At 52.2% G+C, this 25302-nt stretch overlaps 2 protein-coding genes across 3 annotated transcripts; both read right to left on the reverse strand.

The window, feature by feature from the left end:
• Positions 1-3223: 3223 nt before the first annotated feature.
• SERPINF2 (serpin family F member 2) lies at positions 3224-11639 on the reverse strand. Its single transcript, XM_009491304.2, has 9 exons — positions 11620-11639; positions 9889-9952; positions 9082-9144; positions 7596-8013; positions 7142-7285; positions 6737-6940; positions 5779-5921; positions 5008-5212; positions 3224-4169 (listed from the first exon to the last, which is right to left on the reverse strand). The coding sequence occupies exons 2-9, from the start codon at positions 9946-9948 to the stop codon at positions 3844-3846; spliced, it is 1563 nt and encodes a 520-aa protein (XP_009489579.1). The 5' UTR covers positions 9949-9952; positions 11620-11639; the 3' UTR covers positions 3224-3843.
• A 654-nt stretch (positions 11640-12293) lies between these two features.
• Positions 12294-23922, reverse strand: WDR81 (WD repeat domain 81). 2 transcript variants are annotated; one of them, XM_075719761.1, is made up of 11 exons: positions 23289-23307; positions 20347-23173; positions 19957-20064; positions 19645-19835; positions 17504-17694; positions 17068-17233; positions 16722-16887; positions 15705-16403; positions 15390-15535; positions 15034-15213; positions 12294-14083 (listed from the first exon to the last, which is right to left on the reverse strand). In XM_075719761.1, the coding sequence occupies exons 2-11, from the start codon at positions 23168-23170 to the stop codon at positions 13757-13759; spliced, it is 4998 nt and encodes a 1665-aa protein (XP_075575876.1). In that variant the 5' UTR covers positions 23171-23173; positions 23289-23307; the 3' UTR covers positions 12294-13756. The 2 variants fall into 2 exon arrangements, with proteins under 2 accessions (XP_075575876.1, XP_009489582.2); XM_009491307.2 differs by having other exon boundaries at positions 20347-23922.
• Positions 23923-25302: the final 1380 nt, after the last annotated feature.

A 25302-nucleotide genomic window follows, 5' to 3' on the forward strand; every position in this document is an offset into this window, starting at 1 on the left:
GGAGAAGGGAAAGGGGCACAGGGGTTTCATTATTTTTTGCAGTAGAAGACTCTAGGGGAGCACCCATCAGTGGACATTTAGATCAAGAGAGTGTATTTTTCATAAGAATTAAACTGTAAAACTCATTGTAACTATGTATTGCAGAAGATGAAAGATAAATAGATTTTGGGGAAAAAAACAACAACTGAAACCAAATTAGTGGAAGATGGGTCCACTGAAGGCTAACAGTAGTCAGATGTAATGTCAAACTCAGCAGCTGGGCCATACAACCAGAGAACAGTTGTTTTTCCTTGTCCCTTGTCATTCTTGGCTTTTTTTCCCTGGTCATTTGTTACTGGCTACTGGGAGAGCCAGGATACTGGGCTAACTGGTCACATAGCTAGCCTGATCCAGGGCAGCTGTTTGTCTACTTGGAAACACTGAAAGTAAATTGTAGCCACCAATGTCAGTGCCCCGAGTCTAGGCTTGCATTGGGACATCTCCTTTTTGGGCTGCCAGGCTTGCCGCTAGCAGGTAATGAGGAATTACTCATGCATGCTGGCACTGAGCTCATACAGTCCCTTAGCAAAGAGGAAAGGATGGTTTTAGAGAGGCATTAGCTGCTGGTTTTGCAAGCCGGAAAAGCAAATCAGGTAGTCTGCCCTGTGATTAGTCAGTGCTTCAAAGGTGACCCTTTCCAACAAGAAGACTAACAGCTCTGCTTTCAACTGCTTCTCAGCTTGCTCTGTGAGAAATCATCTGCAGCGAGATGTTTGTACTTGTTAGTCTTCCATCGTCGGCCCATGAATGGGAGTGTTGGCTGTGGAGATATCTTCTGGTGATTTTCATCTCTTTGATACCTTATTTGTGGTATTAAAAAGCCCTTTATGGAAGGACCGCTAGAGAAGTTTTTACATCTTGTCTGTATCTTAAAATGAAAGCCCATCTGTTTGAATACAGGTTTGGTTTTAAACCATTTAAATCAGAGCGGCAGTTGTATAGAATGTTATTATAGACCAAAGCAAGTTTATTCCTGTAGGTGAAGGGTGTCCCTGAAACGGTGCATTATACTCATCTAACTAGATGCAAGGGCTTAAGTCAGTTTTGTTAAATCAATACAAATATTTTATTGTTGTTCTGGTTTGGGTTCAAGACAGTAGGCAATATGCTGTCTGAACAGTGTTCATCTCTGCTATGGAAGTACTGATGATATTCACACAAATTTGCTCTACTAAGGAAAAAATACATCTAATATTAAAGATACTGAGATTTGATATGCTCAGCCAGTGGTGCAGATGAGCAGATGCCCTGTGCTAGTCATGTCTTTTCAGAATAGAGCTCAGTCAAAATGAAGGCTTAGCAATGCAAAGTGGAAATTCCTGAGCACAGACATTAATATTACTTTGCATTTTACAAACTGCCTCTTCTGGAGAGTCGATGGAGTGAAAAAGAGTCTCAAGGTTGGTGTAACTGATAATTTGTTGAGCAAAGCACAGTCATGGAGGGCTGCTATCCTGTCAAATAAGATGAAATTAATAGTTTGACAAGAATAGCTTGGAGGAGGAGGGATGACAGAAAGATGGAAAATAGGAGTAAGAACTAAGCTATTCAGGAAACCGAGAGTGAGGGGAAAAAACTTTATAGAAGAGGGGGAGCTGGAGGGCAGAGGCATGAAAAGGAAGAGTTGCACTTCAAATTTTGCACAGGTTGCAGTGCAACGGCGTGAAATTCAGGGAGGTTAGCGCTGAGGTCGCAGTAGCCAAAGCAAGACTTACCTAAGGCATGGGATGGTATTTCTGAATGTTAGAAATGAATCTGTATAAATAAATAAGCTAAAATGTTTCCTGTGGGCTAGAGCTATGCCCTCATAATAGGGCTGAATTCTTGTGGGTTTACTTGTTAAAATTACGTGGCCCCATAATTACACCCTCTTTTTGAAGGGTATGTGTCATTGCATTGGTTAGAGGGGTAGACATTATCTTTAGCCATTCTTCCCCTTTTAGACTGCAAGAAACGTGTAATTGCAGGTTTAAGCCAGGACTTCTTATTCCCCAAAGTCTCCTGCATCCCCAAAATTCATGGTTAGTGAGTCAGTCCTTCTCTTATTCCAGCAGATGGTGCAGACTATTCAGGGAAGGAAGCTCCCAGAAGCATTCTGCTCCTTCCTTTGAGGGAAGGCAGACTTCCCGAGTGAGGAAAATACTGCCAGAAGGATGGCCCTTGTGCTCTGTGACTGCTATTTCACAAAAACAGAGCACCATCCTTTTTACCCAGAAGCTGAGGGAGTTTGGAAGCAGAATCTACTACGGACAGCAGTTGTTTTGTACAGAAATAGCTACAGCATGGCGGGCTACGGTGAGTTAGACTAATATTTTTAAGTGGTAGGATGGCTTGGTTGGGTGGAGGATTCTTTCATGGTAGCTTATTTCAGACACGCACTGCTACCTCAGAACAAGGACCCAGGGAGCTGTGCCCATCTCAGACGAAAGTGAAGCTGTAACGGGACATTGCCTTCTGCCAAAACAGGGCAGAAGCAGTGATATTCAGCTACAGGCGTCAAAATCCACCCCTCCTTCCCCTGGAAGCTGTCCTAACCATCCATAGCATTGTGCTGTGGAGCCAGGAGTATCTCAGTAGAAGAACAAATAGCAGACAGCAGATGCCAGATCAGCACCTTTAAACCTCCTAGTAGATACCAGTAATTGTCAGGTTTTGCCCAAGAGAAGGGTTAAGGACTGTCACATCCCTCTTATCACTGCATTGCTGCTCACAGGCAAAATACCCTCCTGTCCCTATGCCACTGAGCTCATGCCCTAATTCAAGGAATTCTGCCCATTTCACAAAGCCAGCTCTGACCCAGTGAGTGTTCGCTGCACACTCTGCAGGTGAGATGCCCAAAGCTTATTGGACTCGGACAGTCTTTACATTAGCCATTTCACCTCACAGCCCCTGTTGTCCTCTGTGATGAGGTGTAGCAAAAAGCAGATCCTTTGCAAGAGCGCTTCCTATCTTTCCCTCTGTCACACCCAGACTTTCTTCCTCCCAATCTTTGCAATTATTCAAGTTGCGTGACTTTTTCCTTTCTCTGTTGGGTCTTTTAACGCAACACCTTAAGCAAATATATTCTGCTTTACTCTTTATTATTCTGCCAACATAAAAATTACTAAAAAACACTTCATAAAATATGCCTTGAAAAATCTAGCGTTACCCAAGAACCTAGAGTTTCCCAGGAAAAGGGCTGGAGATAAGGATCCAAAGGGGTTTCCCACTGCAGACCCTCCCACATCAGGTCCCAAATAGCCGAGGGGTGGGAAAAAGGAATCTTTGAAAAGAGCCTGTGCCTGGAAATGGCTGTGACGCATCCTAGAGAAGACAACTGGTTACTAGTCCAGTTGATCTAGAGGTCATTTTCTGGGTGGGTACAGACCGTTTTCAGAGGAACACTTTGAGGGAGACATGTTCACAGGAACTGTGGAAGGAAGAGCCATATTAATATGTCTGGCTGTTGTCCAAGCTGCCAGATGCTAATGATGATTCCAGGCTACGGGGGACTCTAAGAGCTTAATAAAGACTCTAATAAGAGTCTGGGGACAAGGAAGTCTCCCTTCCAGGGCTCTCAGTCCTGGAAGAGAAATCCAGGCAGAGCAAGTTTTTCAGGTTCAACAGAGGGGAACCCCAGCCTGGAGAAGCTCATCAAGGCTGGAATGAGCTATCCCAGGACTGGTCTCTAGGGATCTGTAAAGGAAAGCAGCAAGGGATTGCCTCCTGTGGCCTCAGAGGAAGGTCTCCAAGGACAGGAGGCCTCTCTTAGCTGGTCCAAAGGGTCAGGTAGCAGTCCCAGAACACTTAGGCTCTGCTCCTCTCTTATTTGGGCATGGGGTACTCATTGACATCTGTTGCTTCATGTGAGTCCCGTAGTTCTTTTATCTGGGGAGCAGCATTGGGGTTAGGGTTCTGGACACTGCCTATAAAAAGTGGGATGCCTGTTTCATCTTCAGAGATAATGAAGACAAAGGGCCGGTCAAGACTGAAGGCAGAGACCGAGCGTGACATCGCAACACTGGTAGCAGCAGATGCTTCCACCCCATCTTCTTTAAGCTCCAGGGTAGACTGATGCTGTATACTGGATACGAAGACAGGATCATCTGTGATCTTCTGGAGATTTGGGCTTGTGAACAGCTCCTGGAGGCCTACAGAGAAATGAGATTAAGTTAACCTTTCCCAGTTGGTGCCACCAGCTCTGATTTTTCTCAAAGCTGTCCGAAGAAAGCAATTCCCTAATCTGTTGCTACATGTGTTGTCCACCATGGAGGACTGGAAAACTGGCAGGCAACAGCAACAAAAGCTGCAGTCCAGCCATGTTCCCTAGTCCCTCTCTGTACGAAGAGCTGAGGGTGCCAAAACCAGAACAGTTTTCACAAGCTTTGTCCATCTCTTTTAGAATAGTAGTGTAAGAACTTAAAGCCTTCCTTAAAAAGCAGCGGCAAGTCTGAAGGCTCTTTCTTGCTAGGCTAGAAACACTTTTAGAGAGGTTATTTTTTTAAGTAATTCTGCAAAACAAAGTGAACTCTTAATTTATTCTCATCTGGAAATGCAGTGCATGGTGTTTTATTTCAGTAAGCTCTCAGTTCCAGGTTTTGTGATCTGCATTCTCTCTTTTGGCAATTTCTATGTCCTGGATGCTATGTTAAATGAAAAAGTAAGTGGTAGACGTTGATGCACGAGAGGAAGTTGGTCTTGGCTACAAATAGGGGAATAGGAAGAACTCGTAAAGATTGTGAGGAACTGTGAATGCTGCCTTCTCTATAGTATCATCTTGTTGGAGCAAAACATTTGGTGCTAGGCAAGCAAAGAGTAAGGAGGAGGAGGAGGAGAGGGATAAGAGATGAAAGAGTTTGGATGTTATCTGGAGCAAGCTGTGAGGCACAGCTTTAGAAACAAGGATGGCAGTTTTTAGTGTCAGCGAACAGATGCCATATAGATTGATCAGCTTCGCTTATTCTGTGCAAATCCTGTTAGAGGCCTTACCCATTTGACTGAGAACCTTGTTGAGTTCCAGCTGGTAGTCCAGTTTTATTTTGGGGATCTTCACTGTGGTGGGTACCTCTTTGGGGAAAAGCCTGCACACTTGTTTATAAGGAAAGTTCTCCAGCACATGAGAGGTATTCCAAGTATACTGGTTTGGTACAATGACCACAAAACTCATGTTACTCTTAAAGGGAAACCTGGCCACCTGGAAATAAAACCAACCAGAATAATTTAGGGAAGAGGAAGGGAAGTCCAGAAAGTGATGCTTTTTCTAATTGGTCTACAGAGCCAGTCTAGCTATCGAATGAAAACAGCCTGGTGGGAAAGAGGTATCTGATTTCTTCAGAGGAGAAAGTTTGTTGGAATAACAGCATTAGATTTTAGTATTTAGCCACTGACTGGTAAAGACTGAACACATGGCGGAAGCCCACATGCACAAACATTGTACCCACTCTGGCAGTAGCCGTATTCTGAAAGGCTCCAACAGTACATTGTCTGAGGGAATTCCTTTCCATTTATCTTTAACTCAGGGCTTTAAAACTCCATTAATTCCCACTTAGTGGGAATACCTCTTTGTGGTTTTTCCTAGAGATTGAGAATGAAGACTCACCATTCTTGCTAGAAGCAAGGACAAAGGATGCTTATTAAATTTTTGTGTGCTATACCTGTTAAAAGACATTTGTTTTTTGGAGAGGATACTTGCAGTCAGTAAAATACCATAGCAAGAGGAAATTCCAATCAAAACTTGTAGTGCTCCTAATAGAGCCCTACCTGAATGTCCTGGGACTCCAGTGTAAACCAGCTCAGGGGGTACTTCTGGGCTTTCATCATCTCAACTGGGACCACGAACTCGTCGTCAAGGTGGAATACATCTGGCCCAGTGAAGCTAGCATCAAACTTATTCCTCCAAAACCCTTTCAAAATAAAAGTTTAGAAACCAACAAAGTTAAATTTGGGTAGGAAAACAGAAACTGCCTAGCTGACACTCCTCCCATCATGAGTTCTCCAACAAGGCAGACAGTGACCAGGCAAGTGGAAATACAGTGAAGTCATTACCAAGGCTGGAAGAGCCCTAACAGCAGGAAGCTCTTATCTTCCAGAGAGGGACTATGGAATAACAAAAAGAACGAGGCTTAATCCTCATACCTCAGCGTGGGAGATTACTGAAGGCTATGAAGATAAAGTAATGGATGTTTGCGCTTTGAAAAATGAAGGGTATTGCCTTTGTGCTGCGTAGACTGAAACGGTGCTCCAAGACCAAGCTAAAACATTTGCAGATTTACACTGGAAGGAAGCGTTTGGTCTGTGTTTTGACGCACAACCCTCAGGGAATTAGAAGAGGAAGATGTATCTGACCACTGTGCTGTAGTCAGAAAGAAATCCGCAGAAGCTGCCTCCGAGCTCTGTGGTTGGTGTGTAGTGAGTTGCATGTGACCTGGTTAAGATGAGCAGTGATGTGCCACTGTCTGGGATCCTGAACCAGGAGGCAAAAATACTGCAGGCTGCATTCTGGCTCTGCTGTCAAGTAACATTTTTAGCACATGTGAAGCAGTTGGGAATCATTACTGTAAAGAAATCTAAGCAAGAGGAACAGCAGATGTACAAGAAAAGAACAAGCAGATTGACTAGCAGGAAGCAATGAAAAGAGATGCCATTCAGCTACAGTGCTTGCAGAAAACTAGTAGATTTCTAACTATTCCTCTTGAAAAGTAAGGCCTGTGGAGCTCACCGTGGAAATGGATTGCACTGAGCAAGAGCATCACTGTGTTTTCAGGGAGTTGTTGTAGGAAGGTGGGTATTTGCCCATTAGTTGCTTCCTTTACCCACTCATTTATGGCTACGAGGTCATCCTCACTGATCCCAGAAAGGGTCACAGGCTTTGCTCCATAGAATTTCTCTGAATCCTCCAGGAACTTCTCTTTCACCTCAAATCCTGGCAGAGGGGAAGAATTCTACATGAAGTCATCATACGTTGAAAAAAATTTGCTCAGTGGCTCAGCCAGTGGCATGACACTCCCCAGGAGGAGTGCTTAGGGAAAGAGACATCTCCCAGTATGGCAGTGTGCTTCCATCGCTCTCTGTCACCGAGAGTTTTATTCTACACCAGTACAGACCCCCCCATGCCAGCTCTCACCTTTCTGCAGGTACAGACGCGACGCAAGGCTAAGGGTGGATTCTGCGATCCTTCTGTGAAGGGTGCCCAACATGTGGTGGAGACAGGGCACTGACTCCAGATGCATCGCCTCCAGCAAATGCTTCTCTGTCTGATTTGCTGCTCCTAAAAAGCAAAGTCCTATTCCTGTTAGGTCATGCCCATGTAGTGGAAAACAGGGACGTTACTCTAGCTGCCTCCTGTTAGAAACATACTGTGCCTTACAAAAGAGGCTGGATAAACCTGAGAGTAGGAGCCTCAGCAGGGCCATGGAGGGCAGCCTCAATTGTAATTGTACCCAGTTAAAGCTGCAGGAGTAAGATTAAGTGGAAGGTGCTGTATTTAATCTTTGCATTTTGCACATTGGTTCCTAAGTGCCTCCAGGAGGGGGAACAGGGAAGGGCAGGAAACTGTGCTTTTGTAACTAAGAAGTTACCCAGTGCCAGGTGAGACAAGGCGAGGGCGATGCAGAGGGGTGACAGGATCACATTGGTTCTGTTGGACTCCAGCTGGACCTCTTTCAGGAGATCGATGCTGAATCTCATCAAGCCATCTGCTAGCCTCTGGCTCTTCTTCCAAGTCATCTCACAGCTTTTATCTTCAGCCTCTCTTTCCTCTTCAGAAGAGGCAATTTCCCCAGATGGTTGCTGTTCATGACAGCCCACAGCCCCAGCTATGGCTTCATTGTCTGGGTTCCAGTCATTCCTCATGCCTGGCAGGGTGGTGGTGAAAGGTAACACGGGTCCATCAATGTCCTGGAAGCTGTCATAGGTAAAGTCTTCCAGCTCTGCATTTGGCCGGGTTGGGATGGCTCCCAGCAGAGCAGGCTGCACAACTCCAGCGCTTTTCACATCCTGGGGAGAAACGAGAAGGATAGCACTGGGAAAGCAGGAGCACGGCATTACCTTCCCTCATAGGTTTTACTGCACACCTAAATGGGTTGAGAAAACTCTCCAGCTTCTCTACTCTGGTGGTGTATTTGCTTCAGTTTGCCTTTTAACCTTGAGGTTGAAAGCACCTCAATGAGTATGGAAAACAGAAGGTCTTGTATCCTGGGAAAATGGACTGAGTGAGGGTCTTGCCGTGGTTCCTCCTCCACTTGCTCTCAGGGCCTGCCCCAGGCAAACGAGCCCAACAGGCATGCTTTGAGGGCGAGAACCACCACCTGCTCAGCACATCTCCCGTGCCTTCACCGTTTATAGATCCATCATCCTCAACCTTGATTTCACCACGTCCTCTCACATATTTTAGGACTGCCAATCTGCCTCGTGCATCGGTCAGCACCCTCTACAGCTGTCACAGCCTTGATCTTTTTGGCTCAAATCCTCCTCCAGGCACCTGTCTCTTCTTGACTTGTCTGTTCTAGTCCATCCCTTTTCTCTCCAAATTCCTCATTTTCCAGTTTTCTAAGCTTTAGCCTATAGCACTGCTGCTACTGTCCTCACATTTGCATGGTCTTAAGCACATGCTTTTTTGCTCAGATCTCTCTGTTCCCACTGGCATCCGGATGATGTTCCTCTACTGCAGGAGCACTGCACTGTCAGAGCCAAGCTCGATGGGTAGCCTCAGCTATGGGTCTTTCTCCCTGTCACCCTCATAGCCAGTTGTTTTCCTCATCTTTCCCTTGTCAATCAGAAATTAAATAATCCACCTGCCAGTCCCTGTACACACCAGCTACCGATGCTTACTCCATACGCTGCCCAGTTATTTAGACTGGAGCTTCCAACACGAAGGAGCACAGTGTTGGCAGCAGCAGAGAGTGAGGCGGGGAGGGAAGCCTGCACAAAGATGGACTTTCTTATTGCACTGGCACTGCTAGATTACGCTGCCTGGACTCATCCTATCTCAGGACAAGCTGGAAACCCATTGCAAATACTACAGCATAATTTCAGTGCCCTTGGGTGGAACCAGTCATTGCTTACCTTCAGCTCCCCATCTTTGTCTAAGAAGAGATGCTTTTGCTCAATGACATGTGCTGAAGAAAACTGTAGGGGGAAAAAAAAAACCCCAAGAAAGAAACGAAGTCAGGTCCCAGATACTTGCCTCTGAATTCCCAGAGTCAGTCTTCTCTGCTCCCACTCCTAACACATTCCCCTGAGGCCAGGTCAGAGACTGGCACCAGCCTGGCTGTAGCAGTCCTCACATGGCTAGAGCATGGGCAGGGCTTTAGGATGCAGACCCAGAGGCAGCAGGGTCCCCTGAGGGGAGGTGGAAGTGAGCAGGAGCTGGGAGAGAGTGCAAATGCTGGATTTGTTTAGAAAGGGACCAGGCCAGAAGGGTACAAAGTAATGTATCCTCTAGAGAGTGAGCAGTGCGGTTTTGCAATCTCAGATCTGACGGGGATCCAGATTTAAAATGGGAAGAAAAAAAGCTGTTATTAAACAACCTCCTGTTAACCCCTGAAGGTCATGGTCACTAAATAGAGTTGAAGCCAAGTTTACAAAGATTTTCTACAGAAATCCCCTTGAATCATGAGAATATCCACAACTATTTTATCTGGGAAAAAGATTAGAAACCTTGCTGCACTGGGGCATAGGCTAACCCCATAGCAGAGCAGTGTCCTCCACCAGTCTGCCTTCCAGGACTTCTCACGCAGAAGCATCAGGTGGTATTTGCCCCATGGAATGGTGCAGGAGAGCCACCTCGTTCCCCTTGCCCTTTGCTGGCTGGGGAGAGGGCTGTGCTCACGCTGCAGAGGCCCCCACCATCGCTGGAGTGAAGCAACTTACCCTTAGGTGACTGTGCAGAGCAGACAGGCAGAGCAGCAACAGACCCCAGAGGAACATCATATTTCTGGAACAGAAGGACCAGCCGAGAGAGAAGTTATTTCCAGCTGCCTGGCAGCAGCAAGCTGAGCCTATTCAGGTCTACAGGGAGAAAATAATCAACCTGGCCAAACAGGTTGGCGCAGGAGCTTGCAGAAAGCAATAGGGAGATGAACAATGCTGCAAAGAAACAACACAGGACTCCTGGGTCCAATGCCAAGGCAGCAAAATGAGAGAGGAACAGGGACCCGTGCCGGAGCAGAGCTGTAACCACAGCCAGGTTCCTACATGACATTCTCCGGCTTGGATCCTGCATTTCTGACCTTATCGCCCTAATTTCTCTGGATTGCAAATGGTGTTTCCCTAATCAGTCCTGCACACGCGGTGCCTCTGGAAGAAGACAAGAGCCTCTGCTTCTTTCCTGTGCAAACCACCAAGGTATGGGCACAGCATCCTCAGCTGCGCCCTGGGCTCTTGGGAGAAGGGATACTAACCTGCCTCAGAGGGGCTGCAGGCACTCAGCAAGTGCTGTCTGGGAGGGACTTTGCAGGTAGAAAATGCAATACCAGAGCAGTTTCTCAGCAATATGTCCTGGAACAGAGAGTCCTCCCCTTTCCAGCACTGGCCTTCCCCCTTTGCTGGCAAACCCAGCCTCTTCCACCCCCGCACTCTGGTTCCTGTATGGGACAGCGGGAGGAGGGCTTCCAGGGCCATGGATGTAACCCCACCCATTCCCCAGCCACCCTTCACCCAGCCACTTTTCCCTTTCAAACAGAAATAACCTATCTTCTTCTTAACATAAAGCCTCCTTGCCAAAGCCCAGCCATTGGCAGAGCTGCCATACACTTAATTCCTAGTGCTGCTTTCCACTCCCCGAGCAGTCCTTGCTTTCACCCGAAACTTTTGGGTTGTGACCCTAGTTGCCAAGTGAAAGAAGCAAAACTTGAGGCCGTTTCATTCCCTCTCCTCCCAAATCCTGCAGCCACATATAACTCTCAACAACCCTTTCCTCCCTGGTGGTGCCCATCCGCTAACCCTCTGACAAATTCACCCCCCTTTCCCAGAGAGACACTGTTGATTATTGGAGAAGCCCCAATTTACTGTCAAATCCTCATTTATTTGCCCCTTACCTGAGGTTGTTCGTATCCACGTTGGAGCTGGCACCTGCTTTACCCCAGCCAGTAGCTCTGCGTGGGGCAAACAGTCTCTTGTCCAGCCCACCCCTCCTACCCACCGGCACTGACCTTCGGCACCACCCCCTATTTGAGAATTTCACAGGCAAATATTGACCTACAGCATCCGCTTAACCATTTGCTTGGGGGATAAGAGTGAATTTGTGATGCATTTGGAGACGGGGAGACACTTTGGGCTGCTGTACCCTCAAGACAATGTTAACACTGAGTTTACCAGCTCCAAAAGTCCCATCAGCAGAAGTAACATGCAAAGTCAGTCATCCCTAGTAGTGGCTGTGCTTTACATATACTCCCTGAGCTGGGAATGTGCTCTTTTATTCATAACCTTTAGTGAAAATGTAGGGTTTGGTATTTATTGCCACAGGGCTCGTTCTTGTTTTGGAATTTTCTTTGCAGAAAACCCCAGATATTTACTCCCTGTATCCCAGCTGCTTCTGCTGCAGCAAGCGCGAGGCATCGGTTTTAACAGACAGCAGGTGCCCAAGGGCCCGTGGCCACATACCCGAGCAGGAGGCAGCGATGCTCAGGCTGGGCTGAGCCAAGACCAGCTGGTACCTCCCCCGGGGCACAGCACGCACCGCAGCCCTGCCGGGGGAGTTGGCCGTGGTGCCGGGCTCCATGGCACGCACGCACCGCTGCAGCATGGAGGAAGAGTCTCAGGGATGGGCAGAATTCCAGCAGTCCTGTCCTGTGTGATTTTGTGCCATATGCAGAAGCAATGGTGATCCTTCCCAGCTCTGTCCATGTCTTCAGTGCGAGAGGAGTCACTAAGGAGCAGTGGGGAATGCTAATGGGATCGTAGCGCTTGCAGCCATCCATTCCTTACAGCAGCTCTTTGTTCCCAAACTCACTCCAGATACTGGGAAGGAGTGGAAAGGAGACAGGTCTGAGCTCTGCAACCAGAAGCTACTTTGGGACATGCCGCTGCAACATGAGGAGCTACTTCCCCTTGGAAAGCAGATCCAAGTCCCTGTGCAGCAGAGTCCTACCTTACATCCAGGGCATCTTCACAGCATCCCTTCCTCCAGCTCACCCAGGAACATGAGAGGTGCCCGAACGCAGAGCTTTAGCTTTGGCTGCCAGAGCAGGAGAGCTGCAGCCAGCATGCCCAGCCCTGTACCGCACCGCACCCAGGCCCCTCCAGCACAGACCTCCCCACGCACCCATCTCCGCATCTCTTTCAAAGAGTTTATTAGAAGTAAATATTTACATCTATTGCAAATGGTTAATAGGCAACACAGGACTGAGAGCTCCCCTTGGGTAGGGAAGGAGATAGCAAGGGCTCACCTCCCCACCCTCCCGGGAAGCGGGGGGCAGCCTTCCCAACTGCAAGTGGCTCAGATGAACCAGCAGCTGGATGAAAACCCTTTTCCCTCCCAGGACAACCCACAGCAGGCTCCGCCTCTGCCCCAGATTAAGAGCTTCCCTCTAAGAGCTTCCCGCTCCTGATACTGGCTCTGACTAGGCTGAAGGATGGATGGGAAAAGGGCTGCAATAGAAGTGAGGCAACTGCTCCTACTGCTGGGTCAAAGAGCGCTCTCCTTGCCTTTGGAGTGGGAACAGACGGTGCTGTCCCAAAGGGAAGGTCAGGAGGAGACCATGCTGGATCATGCCTCCTGGGTCTCACCCTGCGAGGGCAGGAGGGGACAAAACTGAGCACCTTTTTGCTGTCCTGTCTTCCCCAGGAGTCTGACCAGCACAAAGGAGAGGATTAGGAGGATTTCTTGAGAAACACTGCCAGTGCGTGGCACACAGGGCATTCCTCACCCCTGAGATACTCACAGGATGTAGTGCTGCTGGGGCAGGAACAAACAACAGTCCATCCCTACCCTACTGCTCCAGAAGCCAAAATCCTCACAGAAGCATCTAGTTCTGGCCTCCCTAGAGGGTCACGTTCCCATCCCAAACTGTCCATCTGCAGCAGCCCATTCCTAAATGAACTGGTGGAGCAGATGGGGTTTGCGCCTTGGCTGACTTTCTTCCAGTCTTTGCCCTGGCACCAGTAAGGCAGCAGAATTGCTCTAGTTAACCTCTCCTCCTCCCATACAGGCTCTAACTCAGCCGGCAGAACCTAAAGTTTAATAGAGTACATCCTCTGGGCTTTGAACACAGACCACAGGAGGAGGAGATGCCCGGCACCACACAGCTCCGAAGGTGGCAGTTCCCAGGCCCAGCTTATGCTATCCTAGTAAGACTGTTCAGGAGTGGAAGTGAAGGGTAAGTGCACATGGCAGTAGCTATACTGTTGTGTTCTTGTCAAGGGGTACCTCTTACCCCTTAACTGAAGGAGGGAGGATACCTGTGGTCCATATTACTCTGGAGAGCAGCTCACAGTCCCCTGCGGATCAGGCACACATGGTATGGAAAGCTCCAGGCCTCCCTGCAGGGGTGACAGTGACCTACAACGCTCAGCATTTCTCCCAGCAGCAGTGGAGGTTTCTCAGTTATGGCTTTTTTCTTTCTAAAGATACAGAAAGAGGTTAGAGATGCTTTACCGAGTGCTCACTAACAAGTACACCTCCCCCCTGCATCCTCTGTTCAGAAACATCTAACTCTGCCTCCTCCGTAAGCGACGCTGCTGGCTTTCAGCTCTACCACCAGCACTGTGGGACAGCCACCAGCTCCTGGGCTGGGGGTCACTACGCCAGGAGACGTATGATGCCATTGTCCGAGCCCAGCAGGAGATGGCATTTCGTGGGCAACACCGCCAGGCTGGTCAGTGTACCCCGAAAATTCTCTGAGCTCAGCTTGGTCGTGCTGATGGGCAGAGCTGAGGACTGCAGCATGGAGTAGACACCAATCTTGTTGGCCACAGTGCCAGTGACCACTTCGTTGCCATAGAGGTCAAATGCGTGGATGGGTTCAGATGCAGATTTGTAGTGGTGCAAAGGTTTCTGCTCCAGTTCCTTCCAGACAGTCAGGGAATGATCTGAAGAGGAGCTGATTAGCACGTTGCCCTCTGCAGCCTGCAGGAGAGGAAAGGCCAGTGAACCAACACTGCTGCAGTAAAAACTCCCAATCTCATCCTGCAAATGAGATTAGCAGGTAGCTGTCAATAATCCAACGGTTGCAGCGCAATCCCTTGGGACAGTCCCAGCCATTTCCAAACAAGTGATGGTACTGAGCAGTATTAACAAGGCATTCAGGTGGACACTGCAAGCTACAGGACTCTCTGGTAGCTGGCAACCTCCTCTAGTGCTATCAAATTATCCAAGAGATGGGCTGTGTCTCTTAACAACATCCTGACACTCAACACAACTAATTTATCATCTGTTACTACTGCAGTGGGTAAAGAGATTATCAAGTGGTCTCCCTCTCCATAAACCACCTGCCAAATTATTTTCTTTCTCAGGAAAAGGAATTGGGAGGTTCTCTCATGGTAGAAAATACTGCCGAGGGTAGGAAAAGCCTGGAGCTGCTTATGAGCAGAGCTAATGAGAGGGTAAACAACCCACACCGCTGAACTTTGTTTAACCTGCATTTGGGTCGAGGACGCTGGAGCCCCAGTGCTGCTCCCTGAGGGTGGGTAAATATGGACAAGGGTTACTCATTAGAGCGACGCTCTCCCAGGGGGCTGAGAGCCTTGCGGAGAAAGCAACACATTCGCTTCTTCACAGGAGATGTGTCTCCTCCCTGCCCCTGCTGCAGACCTGCTTGGCAGGGACCAGCACCTGGGAGGGCTGATCTCCGTTTAACACAGGTTGGACCAAGAACAGCTGCCCGCAGCACAAACCATGGGGCAGGAGAGCTTGAGCAGCCTCTTAGGGACACAGCAAGGGATGGACGAACGCCCAGAGGATGGGGCAGACAAGCCCTGCCAAACAGCACATGCCAGAAGGATGCTCCACACAACCTCAGAGGATAGATGATGCCCAACGAAGCGGCCCCCCACCCTGATCCCAGCTGAACCTCTCACCTTGATCTGCAGGATATCTCCCTCATGGGCAGGCCACCCCCGCATGATGAGTCCTGTCCTGGTGTCCAGCAGCACAATGAAACCAGAGGAGAAGCCAGCCATAACACTGCGCCCGTTAGGACTGACAGCCAAGCAGCGGATGAGCCCAGCGCTCACCCCACTGGCCAGGCGAAACTCGTGCTGCAAGAGAGAGAGACCAGCTACTGGGGAGGTGAAGATCTAGGGGATCCAGCATTTAGGGGACAAGGCCCAGCTGGCTTTCATGGAGGCATCACAGCTGGCTTTGGGCCAGCCATGATCCCATCGTTAAGCACACAGATGGAGGTGGGTGGCTCACAGAGCGCCAGACTCCCTACCTGTAGTCCTGGCTTCCTGTGATCGATGAAACGCAGGACGGAGTCTGCACTGGCCACGGAGATGCTGTGATAGGGAGGTGGCATGGTGCTCACAGCCGTGATGGGGACTTTGCTGTCTAATTCATCAAAGGTCCGGAGAAGTTTGCCTGTGGAAACATAACAGAGAAGTTACAGCAGTAGATGTACGGAGAATGCACACAGCAAATCCCCAGTTCTGCGCTGTTTAAGAGGAGCCATCAAAACTCAGCATGGCCCCTCTGTCTTTAAGGACTGGACCAGTTCACTCCAGCCAGCACTCACCCTTTCCGTTCTTACCTGTGAACTGGTCCCAGATGTGTATGGTCCCATCACAGCTCACCACGTGCTGCGATGCCTCCAGCTGGCTCACGTAGAAAACTGACTTCTTGTGCTCGGCGTACGTGAAGCGCGGTGGCACCTCGCTGGTGCCATCCCCGTAGTTGTACAAGGGCCAAAGGCGGACAGTTTTGTCCTTGCTGCCACTAAGAAAGAAGTCCTCGCTGCTGAGCGGTGCCACGCACTTGATGGCCCCTGAATGCCCTGAGAAACTCTGCAGCTTGATCTGGTGGAAATGGAAGCGGGGGTCATGTTGGCTCACCCCAATCTCATACTGCCAGTAGGCCAGCCAGTTCCCACACAGCATGTGGGTGCTGCGAGGAAGGTCATGCTTCAGGGCATTCTCCTCATTGGATGAGCTGGGAATAAAGCCATCAGTGCCAGCACTGAGGCGAAGCAAGCCAAGACCCTCACGCTGTGTGTCCACGGGGACCTGGATGCGGTTCCCTACCAGCACACTCCCAAAAGTACCAGAGTGACTGTCCTCGTGGTGGCTAGAGAAGGGCTCGGTCCCTCGTGTATCTTGGTCTGAGCCCACTGTACTCAGTGTTTGTTCCAGGCTAACCACCTGCAGGCTCTTGGGGTTCACGTTCTCCAGGTAGAGGCTGGCCAGCTTCTCAACCAGCGAGTGGTTGGGCACAACCATCCGGATAACATCACCTGAAGAGAGAGAATGTAGCTCCAAGGAAAGGAATTTCCCCATCATCATCATCATCCCCACCCCCCCGCCAACAGAACAAGAGTCAGCAGAGGGCTGGGACACGTCCCCCACAAGCCAGCCACAGGCTGCTCCCAGCCAATGCAGCCTGAAGCCTGGTGGGCTCCTGACCCAACAAGCAGACCAAGCCACAGTGTAGAAGCTGTGGGTTTCCCCCAGCAGCCCTATGCCCTCTGACTTCTCCTAAATTCAGGTCCAGCATGCGTGCGCAGCGCACGGAGCTCTCTCACAAATCCCAGGAGATGGTAGCCAAGCCATACCTAGCAAGCAAGAGAAGGGGATGTAGGTGATGTAGGCCATCTCAGGGTTAAACACCTTCTGTAACTCCACCAGCACAGCCGGATCCAGGGCCAGCAGCTTCCCATCCAAGAGGGGCACCTCCATCACCGGCACCTCACAGCTGTTCAGTGACTCTGCCGTCAACCCCTGGACAAGAAAAAACAGGAAGATACCCAAGATCAGACACTCTCACCACATAATTAATTACACAAACACAGCCTGGGATGGATGCTGCTGACACCAATACTGGTGTATGCAGGTATGCCCACCACATTCCTGCGGCTCGGTACTGGGGGATGGCAGGAGGACCTCTCCCACATCACTGACCTGGTCCTGAAGCTCCTGCAGCAGTGAGAACACCCCAAAGAAGTTTCTCACCGTGTCACTCAAATGCTGCTGCACCATCTCCTGCCCAATCCGCAGGCAGATCAAGGCAATTAGGCTGATTGTCTTAACGCACAGGACAACACGGGCCTGGGCACCACTGGGGAAACTGAAGAGGACATCCATTACCAGCTCGCCCTCCACGTATCCCTTTTCCCCTCCTCTGCTTCGTGCTTCCTGCTTTATCTGTGTTATCAGAAGGTCTTGAACAGCATAAGCTCTACATGCATGCTGTGTACCAGTGCAAGGAGGCGCACATCAGGGCAGGAGCAGCCCCACCACCCCAGGAGTGTTAAGGCCCTCACAGAATTCGTTTCCAAATCTCCAATTTTGAGTTGTGCCAATCCTGGCTGAAGGCACGGCAGGCTGCAGCGCTTACCCGATGGCCAGTGAAGTGAGGAAGCCCAGCACTGGAAGCAACACCTCCTGGCTGATCTTGGGGAGAATGTCCATCAGCGTGGCGTCCGAGAGACACACCACAATCTTCTGAGCCAGCGTCACAGCAGCCAGGAGCCCTGCCTCCTTCCGACTGTTCAGCCGGCCACCGCCGGACCCGCCACTGGGCGCAACCTGCAAAAGGAACCTTTCAGTGCCAGGGCTACCATCTCCCCAGCAGGACACATCAAGGGCGATCCCAGGATCACCCAAGCTCAGCCTCAAAACCCAGCACGGTAGTGCTGGTCACAGCTCCTGGGAGAGGAACCTGAGCACCGAGTCTCAACAGCAACTCGTGTCTTGCACTCAAGGGATGAGCCTGAAAACTAACGGACAGCTGTCAGCACAAGAGGTGAGCCTGAAGAGAACGGGGCACGACATCCCAAGCTTGCACGCATGCTCTGGAGGGCATCTTCCTGCAGGATGCTCCTGCAGCTGGGAAACTCAGAGGGGAGAGAGGCAACCCCGGACTGGCCCACAGCATCATCAGCCTCGACACTGCAGAGCATCGTTTGCCAGCTCAAGAAGAGGGGAAACCTATTAGATACACGCAGCTTAAAGCGAGGATCAGTGTCTTCATCCCACACTATGTTGAGCCTGGATGCACAGACTGCAGAGGAACAGTCCTTGCATGAAATATCCAAGCACAAATTATGGGCAAACCTGCTGCTGACTTGGAGAAACCCAGCTGTTAATAACTTCATTAAGCAGAAGAGCACATCCTTTTTGCTGACAACATACCGATGCTGGTTACAGCAATGCCAAAGAGGTAACAACATCAGCAGCAACACTAAAAGATTTCTTTCTAGATTGTCCTATTTCCTAACTCCTAGACAAATCAAACACCCGAGAAAAGAGAGCCAGTAACAAAAACCACAAACAATTCCCAGTTTCCACTATATTTCTTGTACACCTGCCATCTTCCAGCTCATCACAGAAGCTCTTCCTCTTACAAAATATCACTCTGCCAAATCCTGCAAGAAGGATTGACTTTATCCTATTTGTGACCCGCAAGTTTCGTCGGTTTAATATCAGGTTGCCAAATGCTGTTCATGGGGGTATTAATCCCCAAAGCGCCCCCAGGCAATAAGTTTAGTAAAGCAAAGCAGAACAGCTGGAGCTATGATTGCAACTGGGTGGAGAATGATTTTGCTGAAAAATGGGATTTTTTCTCCTGAAAAATCTCCCCTTCAACACTGGAAAAACTGACAATGCCTTTTTGTTTTCTTTAAATGAACAGCTGTGGCCTCTTTTCCTCTACGTTTAAATTATCAAAAAGCTATTGAAGTTTTCCATTTAAACAAGAATCCATAACCAAAGTGTTTATAACCACTAAAAAGGGAGCAATATGAAAAATAAGCCTGTTTAAAACATTCAAAACCATTTTTTATGAAAAATTGGTTTGTTTTTCAACCAGCTGCATTACACACATTTTCTTCTTGCTATTCAGCTACGAATTTCAAGCTGAAAAGTTTGTAAGTCTTGCCAGTATTTTTTTATACAGTTGAAAAACCTCCCTTTAGCTTCTCCCCAGCTCATCCCCTATCTACCCATACAGACCTCTAAAAACACTCACTCCAGCAATCCCACAGCAGCCCAAGCTGCTCCACCTGCCCATTATCACAAAGCCATCCTTGTGCCAGCTCCATTTTGGCACGCTCACCCAGCAAAGCAAAAGAAAACCTTTTTCTCTGGCTTCGCGCGTGCCAGCAAAAGGGCTGACAGAGAAAGCCCCCAGCTGAAATGGGGAAGGAGGGGCTGCGGCAGCCCGATGCAGATCCACGGTGGCCAAGGCTTGCTCTTTAGAGCAAAGCCCACGTACGCAGCCGTGCGCTTCACTGGAAGCGGACCAGAACTTCTGGCTGGGGGTGAAAGTGCCTCTTCTGGCTGCATCAGCACAGCCCTTCTCAGCCAACACAGCAAGAGCTGCTCAGCCCACACTGGCCCAGACGGAGCTCAGCCGAGCACAGATTTCCATGCAGGAGGCTCCCGGTGAGGCTGGACTATTCTGTGCATCCTCCTTTTGTGCCTAGAGACAGCTCTTGCCCCAACGCACGCAAGAAGAGGAGAAAAGGTGATACTAACCAGGTAGCTGATGTAGGGCAGGTACTGGTAGGTGAGGACAGGCTCTCCGTACAGGTACGCCACATGCACGAGGCAGGCCAGCACTGGCTTGGACACCTGATCTCCCAGCACCGGCCGTTTTTGGTAGATATTTCCTGTACTCAGGGGACTGTTCTCATCGTTGCTCGGTACAAACTGCTGCCTGGTGGGGCCTGCCCAGAGACAACATCATGAGCTGAAGCAGCAGGCTACACCCAAGCCACAGGGCACCCAGCAGACTGTTTTGGGGCACAGCCCACCCCAGGACCCTGGGGTCTGAGGAGCAGACATTACCAACGTAGCAGGACGTGAGCAGACGGAGCAGGTTCCTGGCGATGAAGCGGGATGTGACGGTAGGGCCCAGCTTGGCTGAGAGCCACCTCACCATCTTACAGGCTGTGTCTGCAAAACAAAAACACTCGCAAGGACAGAGCCTGGCACGGCGCAGATTAGCTATCACCCGGCTGCTGCCCAGACCCTGCCTGCCCTGCAGGCAGCTCCCTGGGTCTCAGATCCACACGCTTCAGCAGAGACCTGGCTTTTTACACTGGTTTCATCGCTGTCCCCAAGCTGGGACCATAGACACCCCCCAAATCTGGACCCACTTCTTCCCAGGCTCTCCCCTTCTCCCACTCACTGTTTTACCACGCTCAGCAGAAAGGCTCAATACTAGCAGGGTCTTACCCAGGAGTATTGTCTGCTCTTTGTCATCGGAGTGATCCGGCAGCTCCTCTCCCTCTCCATCCTCTGGCTCGCTGCTGTCATCAGCCAGGGTGACATCCACAGAGGCACCAGCATCCACAGCCACCGTCAGCTCTGCATCAACTGCAGCGTCATCGTGCTCCTCTTCATCATGCTCCTCTTCCTCTTCCTCCGAGTCCTCGCTCTGTTTCAGGTCCTGGCTGCTGTCCATCGACTTCAAGCTGCTTTTGTCCTTCTGGGAATCCCCGTCTGCAGGTCTGTCCTCTCCCAGGGACACCTCGCTGGCGCTGCTCTTGTCGCTCAGCCGCCCAAGGCTGAGCGATTCCTGCTCCTGAGGTTGCAGGGACTCCCCGACATAGAGGCCGCTCTGGAAGTCCTCGCTCTCGGGCAGGTAAGCTTGGTCATGGAAGCTGACACCAGAGGTGTAGTCAAGGAGGTCAAGTGCAGCAGAGCTGTGCTCCACATCCATTTTGATCTCCTCCCCAAACACGCATGACACTGGGCTTTCCCCCCCACTTTCATCATCTTCAGCCGCGCCAAGGAGGGATTTGCTCTCCTCCCGTGAGCTCTCGATGCCAACGAGAATCTGCAGGATGTGCGGCAGCAGGTTCAGGAGGAAGGACTGCAGCCCCAGGCGCACTATCAGCTGGGCAACAAAGCAGTCTGTGTAGAGGTAGAACCTGCCGTGGCGGTAGCAGGGGGTCTCATATGTTCCGATCAATGGCTTGAGCAAGTATTTATTGGCATTCTTCGGACCTAGGGATTTTGCTATAGGTTCAAAGAGATACCATGCTGCGTAGACAGCGGTATTCTCTTCGGACATCAGAGATAATATGAAGGGCAGAAGAATCTCCAAGCCTTCAGGAGTGATTTCAGAAAGGATCCCCTCCAGCTGCTGCCACAGCTGGAAAACAAGTTCCCGGCCCTGACCTTCATCCTCTATCTTCTTTGCCTGATAGGTGAAAATGAATTTGTGCAGAGCTGGGAAGTATGTGGGGAAGGGGACAATAGAGCTGAAGGGACTGAGGAGCTGCATGGGACAGGGTGGGGGGAGGCCCTGGGAGATGGGTTTGTATTCAAACAACTGCACCATGTCCTTGCCCAGCCTGGTCTTCAGAAGCTTCTCCACCGGCACGCTCAGCTGCAGCAGGACTTGCAGCACGTGCTGGAGCGGGGCCGGGATCTCCTTGGGATGGTAGCGACACAGATTACGCACCATCAGGAACCGCTCCAACAGTGATGCGTCAGGCTTCGAAGGACGAATCCTTGGTGCAAATATAATCTCAGCTACCAGAATGCCCAAAGCTTGCATGTCCCTTTGGAAGAGGTCTGAGACACCCAGGGGTGTCTCTTTCCATGGCTGCTCCATTAGCTGCATCTCACTGCTTAAGCCTTTAACCAAGAAATTGTCCAATTTCTCTAGTTCTTCCAGAGCCTGGAGTGGGTTGAAGCCTTCAGGAAGCGTGATCTTCATGTCAGCCTGATCCACAGCGCCTGCCTTGCTCCGACGGAGAGGTCGGACACCTGAGGTTTTGCCTTCGGTGGCATAAGCAGGGAGGGTGGAGGGCTGTGCTGAAGGCACAGCGGCACAGGGCTGTTCAGCAGCTCTACCAGTAGCAGAAATCGAATCCAGGGCTTCTGTGCCTTGCTCTAAATCATCCTCACCAGCAATGGCTTTCTCCCCAGACCAGGTGGTTTCAGTAGGAGTAGCCTCCAGGACCAGCCCATTAACCACATCTGTCACCTGGCCTTGGATATCCTCCAAAAACACAGTCTCCCTGATGTTCTGGAGAAGAGGCCGGGCAATGGCTGGAGCTTCAGCAGGTGTGTAGGCAGGTCCCACCATGCGCCTGGGATGCGGCTGGTCGAAGAGCTGCACAACCCCGTAAGTCGTCAGATGCGTGTGGTTGTCTACTAGATGGAGGCAGACGTTCTTCTCCTTGACAGCATCCTTCCCCAGCAGCTTGTACCCAAAAGTGAGATCAATCCAGTGGTGGAGGTCCTGAGAAACTTCCCGGCTCTCAAGCAGCATGCGGTGGACTTCGATGAACTCCTCATAGGAGCTACACCAAGATGGCACATCCAGGTCGGGCATGTCCGGATGGATGGATCGGAAGATGGAAGGGTCCGTATAAAACTCTGGGATGCACTCATCCGGCGTCCAGCTCTGCATGCGCTCCATGCTGGCTGGATACTCATTGGGCTCCCACTGGGACCTCACGTGGCAGCACAGCACTGCCTTGGGTGTCCTCCGAGCTGTGTACACATAGTAGGTGATATCCGAAAGAACATCGGAGATGTGATGGGGGACATGGAGCTGCTCCCCACTTGACCCACCAGCAACAAACGCCTGCTTGGTCATCTCATAGGTGAAGTCCAGCTGCTTGTCTCCCTTGTTGAGTCGGAACTTGGATTTCCTTAGGTCCCTGAACTTGCCGTTTTTGGTAGTGAAGTCCACCACCCACGGAAGAACCGGGTGATAATTGGGGTCTCCCATTCTCCTCCCAGCCAAACTGTTGAGACGCATAAGGTAGTCAAAGTTGCTGACTTGCCCGTGTACCCACTGTAACACCAGGTCTCGGAGGTCCTTCTGGCAGGCGGCGCACCTCCCCTCCTGCCCTCGCACGCCAGTGCTGCCTTGCTCACTCGTTTGTTCCAGACCAGCCTCCAGATTCACTTCCTCCTTCTTTGGTCCCTCATACCCTCTGAAGTTCACACGGAGCCGGCTGCACAGCTTCTCGTCCACAGCCACATCCCGAAGAGAAAAGGCGCCGCAAGCCAGACCCGCCTGGTGACAAGCCTTCATGGCCTGCAGCACATGGAAGAGGAGGAAGAGGATTTTGGCGTGGCTGTTGGTGAGCTTGGCCGGGCTGAAAGTCACAATGTCATGCAAACAGTACTGCACGTAAGGGTAGACAACATACAGCATGTTGGCCGACTCCAGCAGAGCTTCTGCCTGCAGCACGTTGGGGCAGGGGGGCACCCCTTTGGTGGCCGCCACGCTCTCCTTGGCGGGGGAAGCACCGGGCGCGCTCTTGCCCACCTGAAGGACGGGGCAGCTGTAAGCCTTCTGCAGGGCGGCCCGCAGCGCATCCAGGGCCGGCACGGTGGGCGGCGCATCAGCGTGTCGGTACGGCTGCACGTGGAGGCGGTGAGCCTGGCACCACAGGTTTCGGTAATTCTGGGAGGCGACGCTCTGCATGAAGCCGTGCAGGGTCTCCAGGCTGCCGTTACGCTGGTCAGAGGCGGGGGACTGCACCCGCAGCGGGTACGCCAGCCGGTCCTTCCGCAGCCCGTGGATCTCCACCCGGGTCCAGCCCGCAGGCAGCTTCTGCACGGAATGCTGCAGGAACGTCCTTACCTCCACGTCGCTCAGCCCCTCTGGCCGCGGGCACAGGCCGGGCAGCACCCGGCGCTCTTTGAGGCTCGCCAGCCATTTCACCGGGACGAAAGCGGTAACGTGGGTCCCCTCGGCAGCGGCGGCCAGCTGCCGGCGGTCGATGTTCAGGTCCTTCTCCACACTCTGGAGGAAGCAGGCCATATCGGCTTCTGCTGGAAGAAAGATGGCCCAGAGAGGCTGCGAGTGAGCGGATGAGTGCGGCACCGTCCCTGCAGGAACCCCAGCTCCCCCACCAAGCAGACGCCACACAGCAAGTCTCACTTCCCCATTGCTCCCCGGGGAAAAAAATGCTGGTTTTAGGAGCTTGCTCAAAAGATGCTGTATCTGGGAGGGGTGGGGGCTTGAGAAGGGACCAGCCCTGGGTGGCAGGGGACAAGATGGGACCTGCACAGCCAAGGAGGGGGACCAGGTGGGACCTTCACGGCCCCCGGGCCAGGGAGGGGGACACAATGGGGCTGGTGGGGGGGCATGAGGGGACCTGCACAGCCACAGGGCTGGGGAAGGGGGCACGATGGGACCTCTGCAACCCCAGGGCCGGTAAAAGGGACGCGATGGCACCTCTGCAGGTGGTGGGGACATGATGGCACCTCCGCAGCCCCGGTGCTGGGGGAGGCGGCACGATGGGACCTCTGCAATCCCAGGGCCAGGGAGGGGGGACGCAATCCCATCCCCGCAGCCCCGGGGCCGGGGGCACAGGCAGCCCCGGGGGCGGGGGGGGGGGGACGACACGAGAGGCTGCCCACCAGCAAGGAGCACGTCCCCAGCCCCGGCCGGAGAGGCAGCCCCCGGCCCCGGGCCCCAGCCCCGGGCCCCCACCGGGCCCGTGCTACCGGGGGAGTTGGGGGGGGTGGAGGGGGGCAGAGCGCGGGCTGGGCCCCACGGCCCCGAGGACTCGTCCCGGGGGCCCTCACTGCCCCCCGGAGGGGGGGGGAGGGTCCCTCACCGCCCCGGGGCCCCCGCAGCGCCCGGCCCGCGGCCCCGCGTTACCTGGCGGCGGCGGGCTCAGCCGCGGCGGGCGGCGGGGGCGGCGCGGGCCCCGGCCATGTTGGTCAGGTGACGGCGGTCACATGCGGCCGCCGCGCCGCCATGTGCCCGGGGGGCGCGGGGACACGGGACACGCACCCCGCCGAGCCCCGCTACCCCCGGACCGGACCGGGGGCGGCCGCAGCGGGGGCCGCACTCGGGACGCGGGGCCGGGCTCCCTCCAGCGGCCGCCGGGACGGGGGGGGAGGGGGGGGCGGGTTACGCAAGGCCGGGGCGCGGTGCCTATACATGGGCAGGCGGCGGGGCATGACGCGGCAGCGCCGCCGCCGGTTGAGGTCACCGTGACGTCAAAGGCGCTCCGGGCTGTCAGCTGGAGTCGGGCGAGCCGCGCTGACGAGGCAGCCGGCCTTAAAGGGGTCCCCGCGGCGGGCAGCGGCAGGTGGACCCCACCGGCGGCAGGTGAGTGCCGGGCGGGCCGGCGCAGGGCAGCGGGGCCAGGCCGCCCCCCTCCGCCCCGGGGCCCTCCTGCCCTCCTCTCCGCGGGGCCCAGCGCA

Source organism: Pelecanus crispus, chromosome 12 (genome assembly GCF_030463565.1).
Source record: "Pelecanus crispus isolate bPelCri1 chromosome 12, bPelCri1.pri, whole genome shotgun sequence".
Taxonomy (NCBI): Eukaryota; Metazoa; Chordata; class Aves; order Pelecaniformes; family Pelecanidae; genus Pelecanus; species Pelecanus crispus.

Bases quoted from the DNA above. Each gene is read 5' to 3' on its own strand.
- SERPINF2 (XM_009491304.2), bottom strand. From the start codon at position 9,948: ATGATGTTCCTCTGGGGTCTGTTGCTGCTCTGCCTGTCTGCTCTGCAC. The intron at 8,014-9,081 runs GTAAGCAATGAC...GTTTCTCCCCAG, and splicing joins ACAAAGATGGGGAGCTGAAG to GATGTGAAAAGCGCTGGAGT. The intron at 5,213-5,778 runs GTAGGGCTCTAT...TTTTATTTCCAG, and splicing joins TGGAGTCCCAGGACATTCAG to GTGGCCAGGTTTCCCTTTAA.
- WDR81 (XM_009491307.2), bottom strand. From the start codon at position 23,905: ATGGCCTGCTTCCTCCAGAGTGTGGAGAAGGACCTGAACATCGACCGC. The intron at 19,836-19,956 runs GTAATGTCTGCT...GTCTCTGGGCAG, and splicing joins GCTCACGTCCTGCTACGTTG to GCCCCACCAGGCAGCAGTTT. The intron at 17,234-17,503 runs GTAAGCGCTGCA...TGTCCTCTTCAG, and splicing joins CTCACTTCACTGGCCATCGG to TTTCCCCAGTGGTGCCCAGG.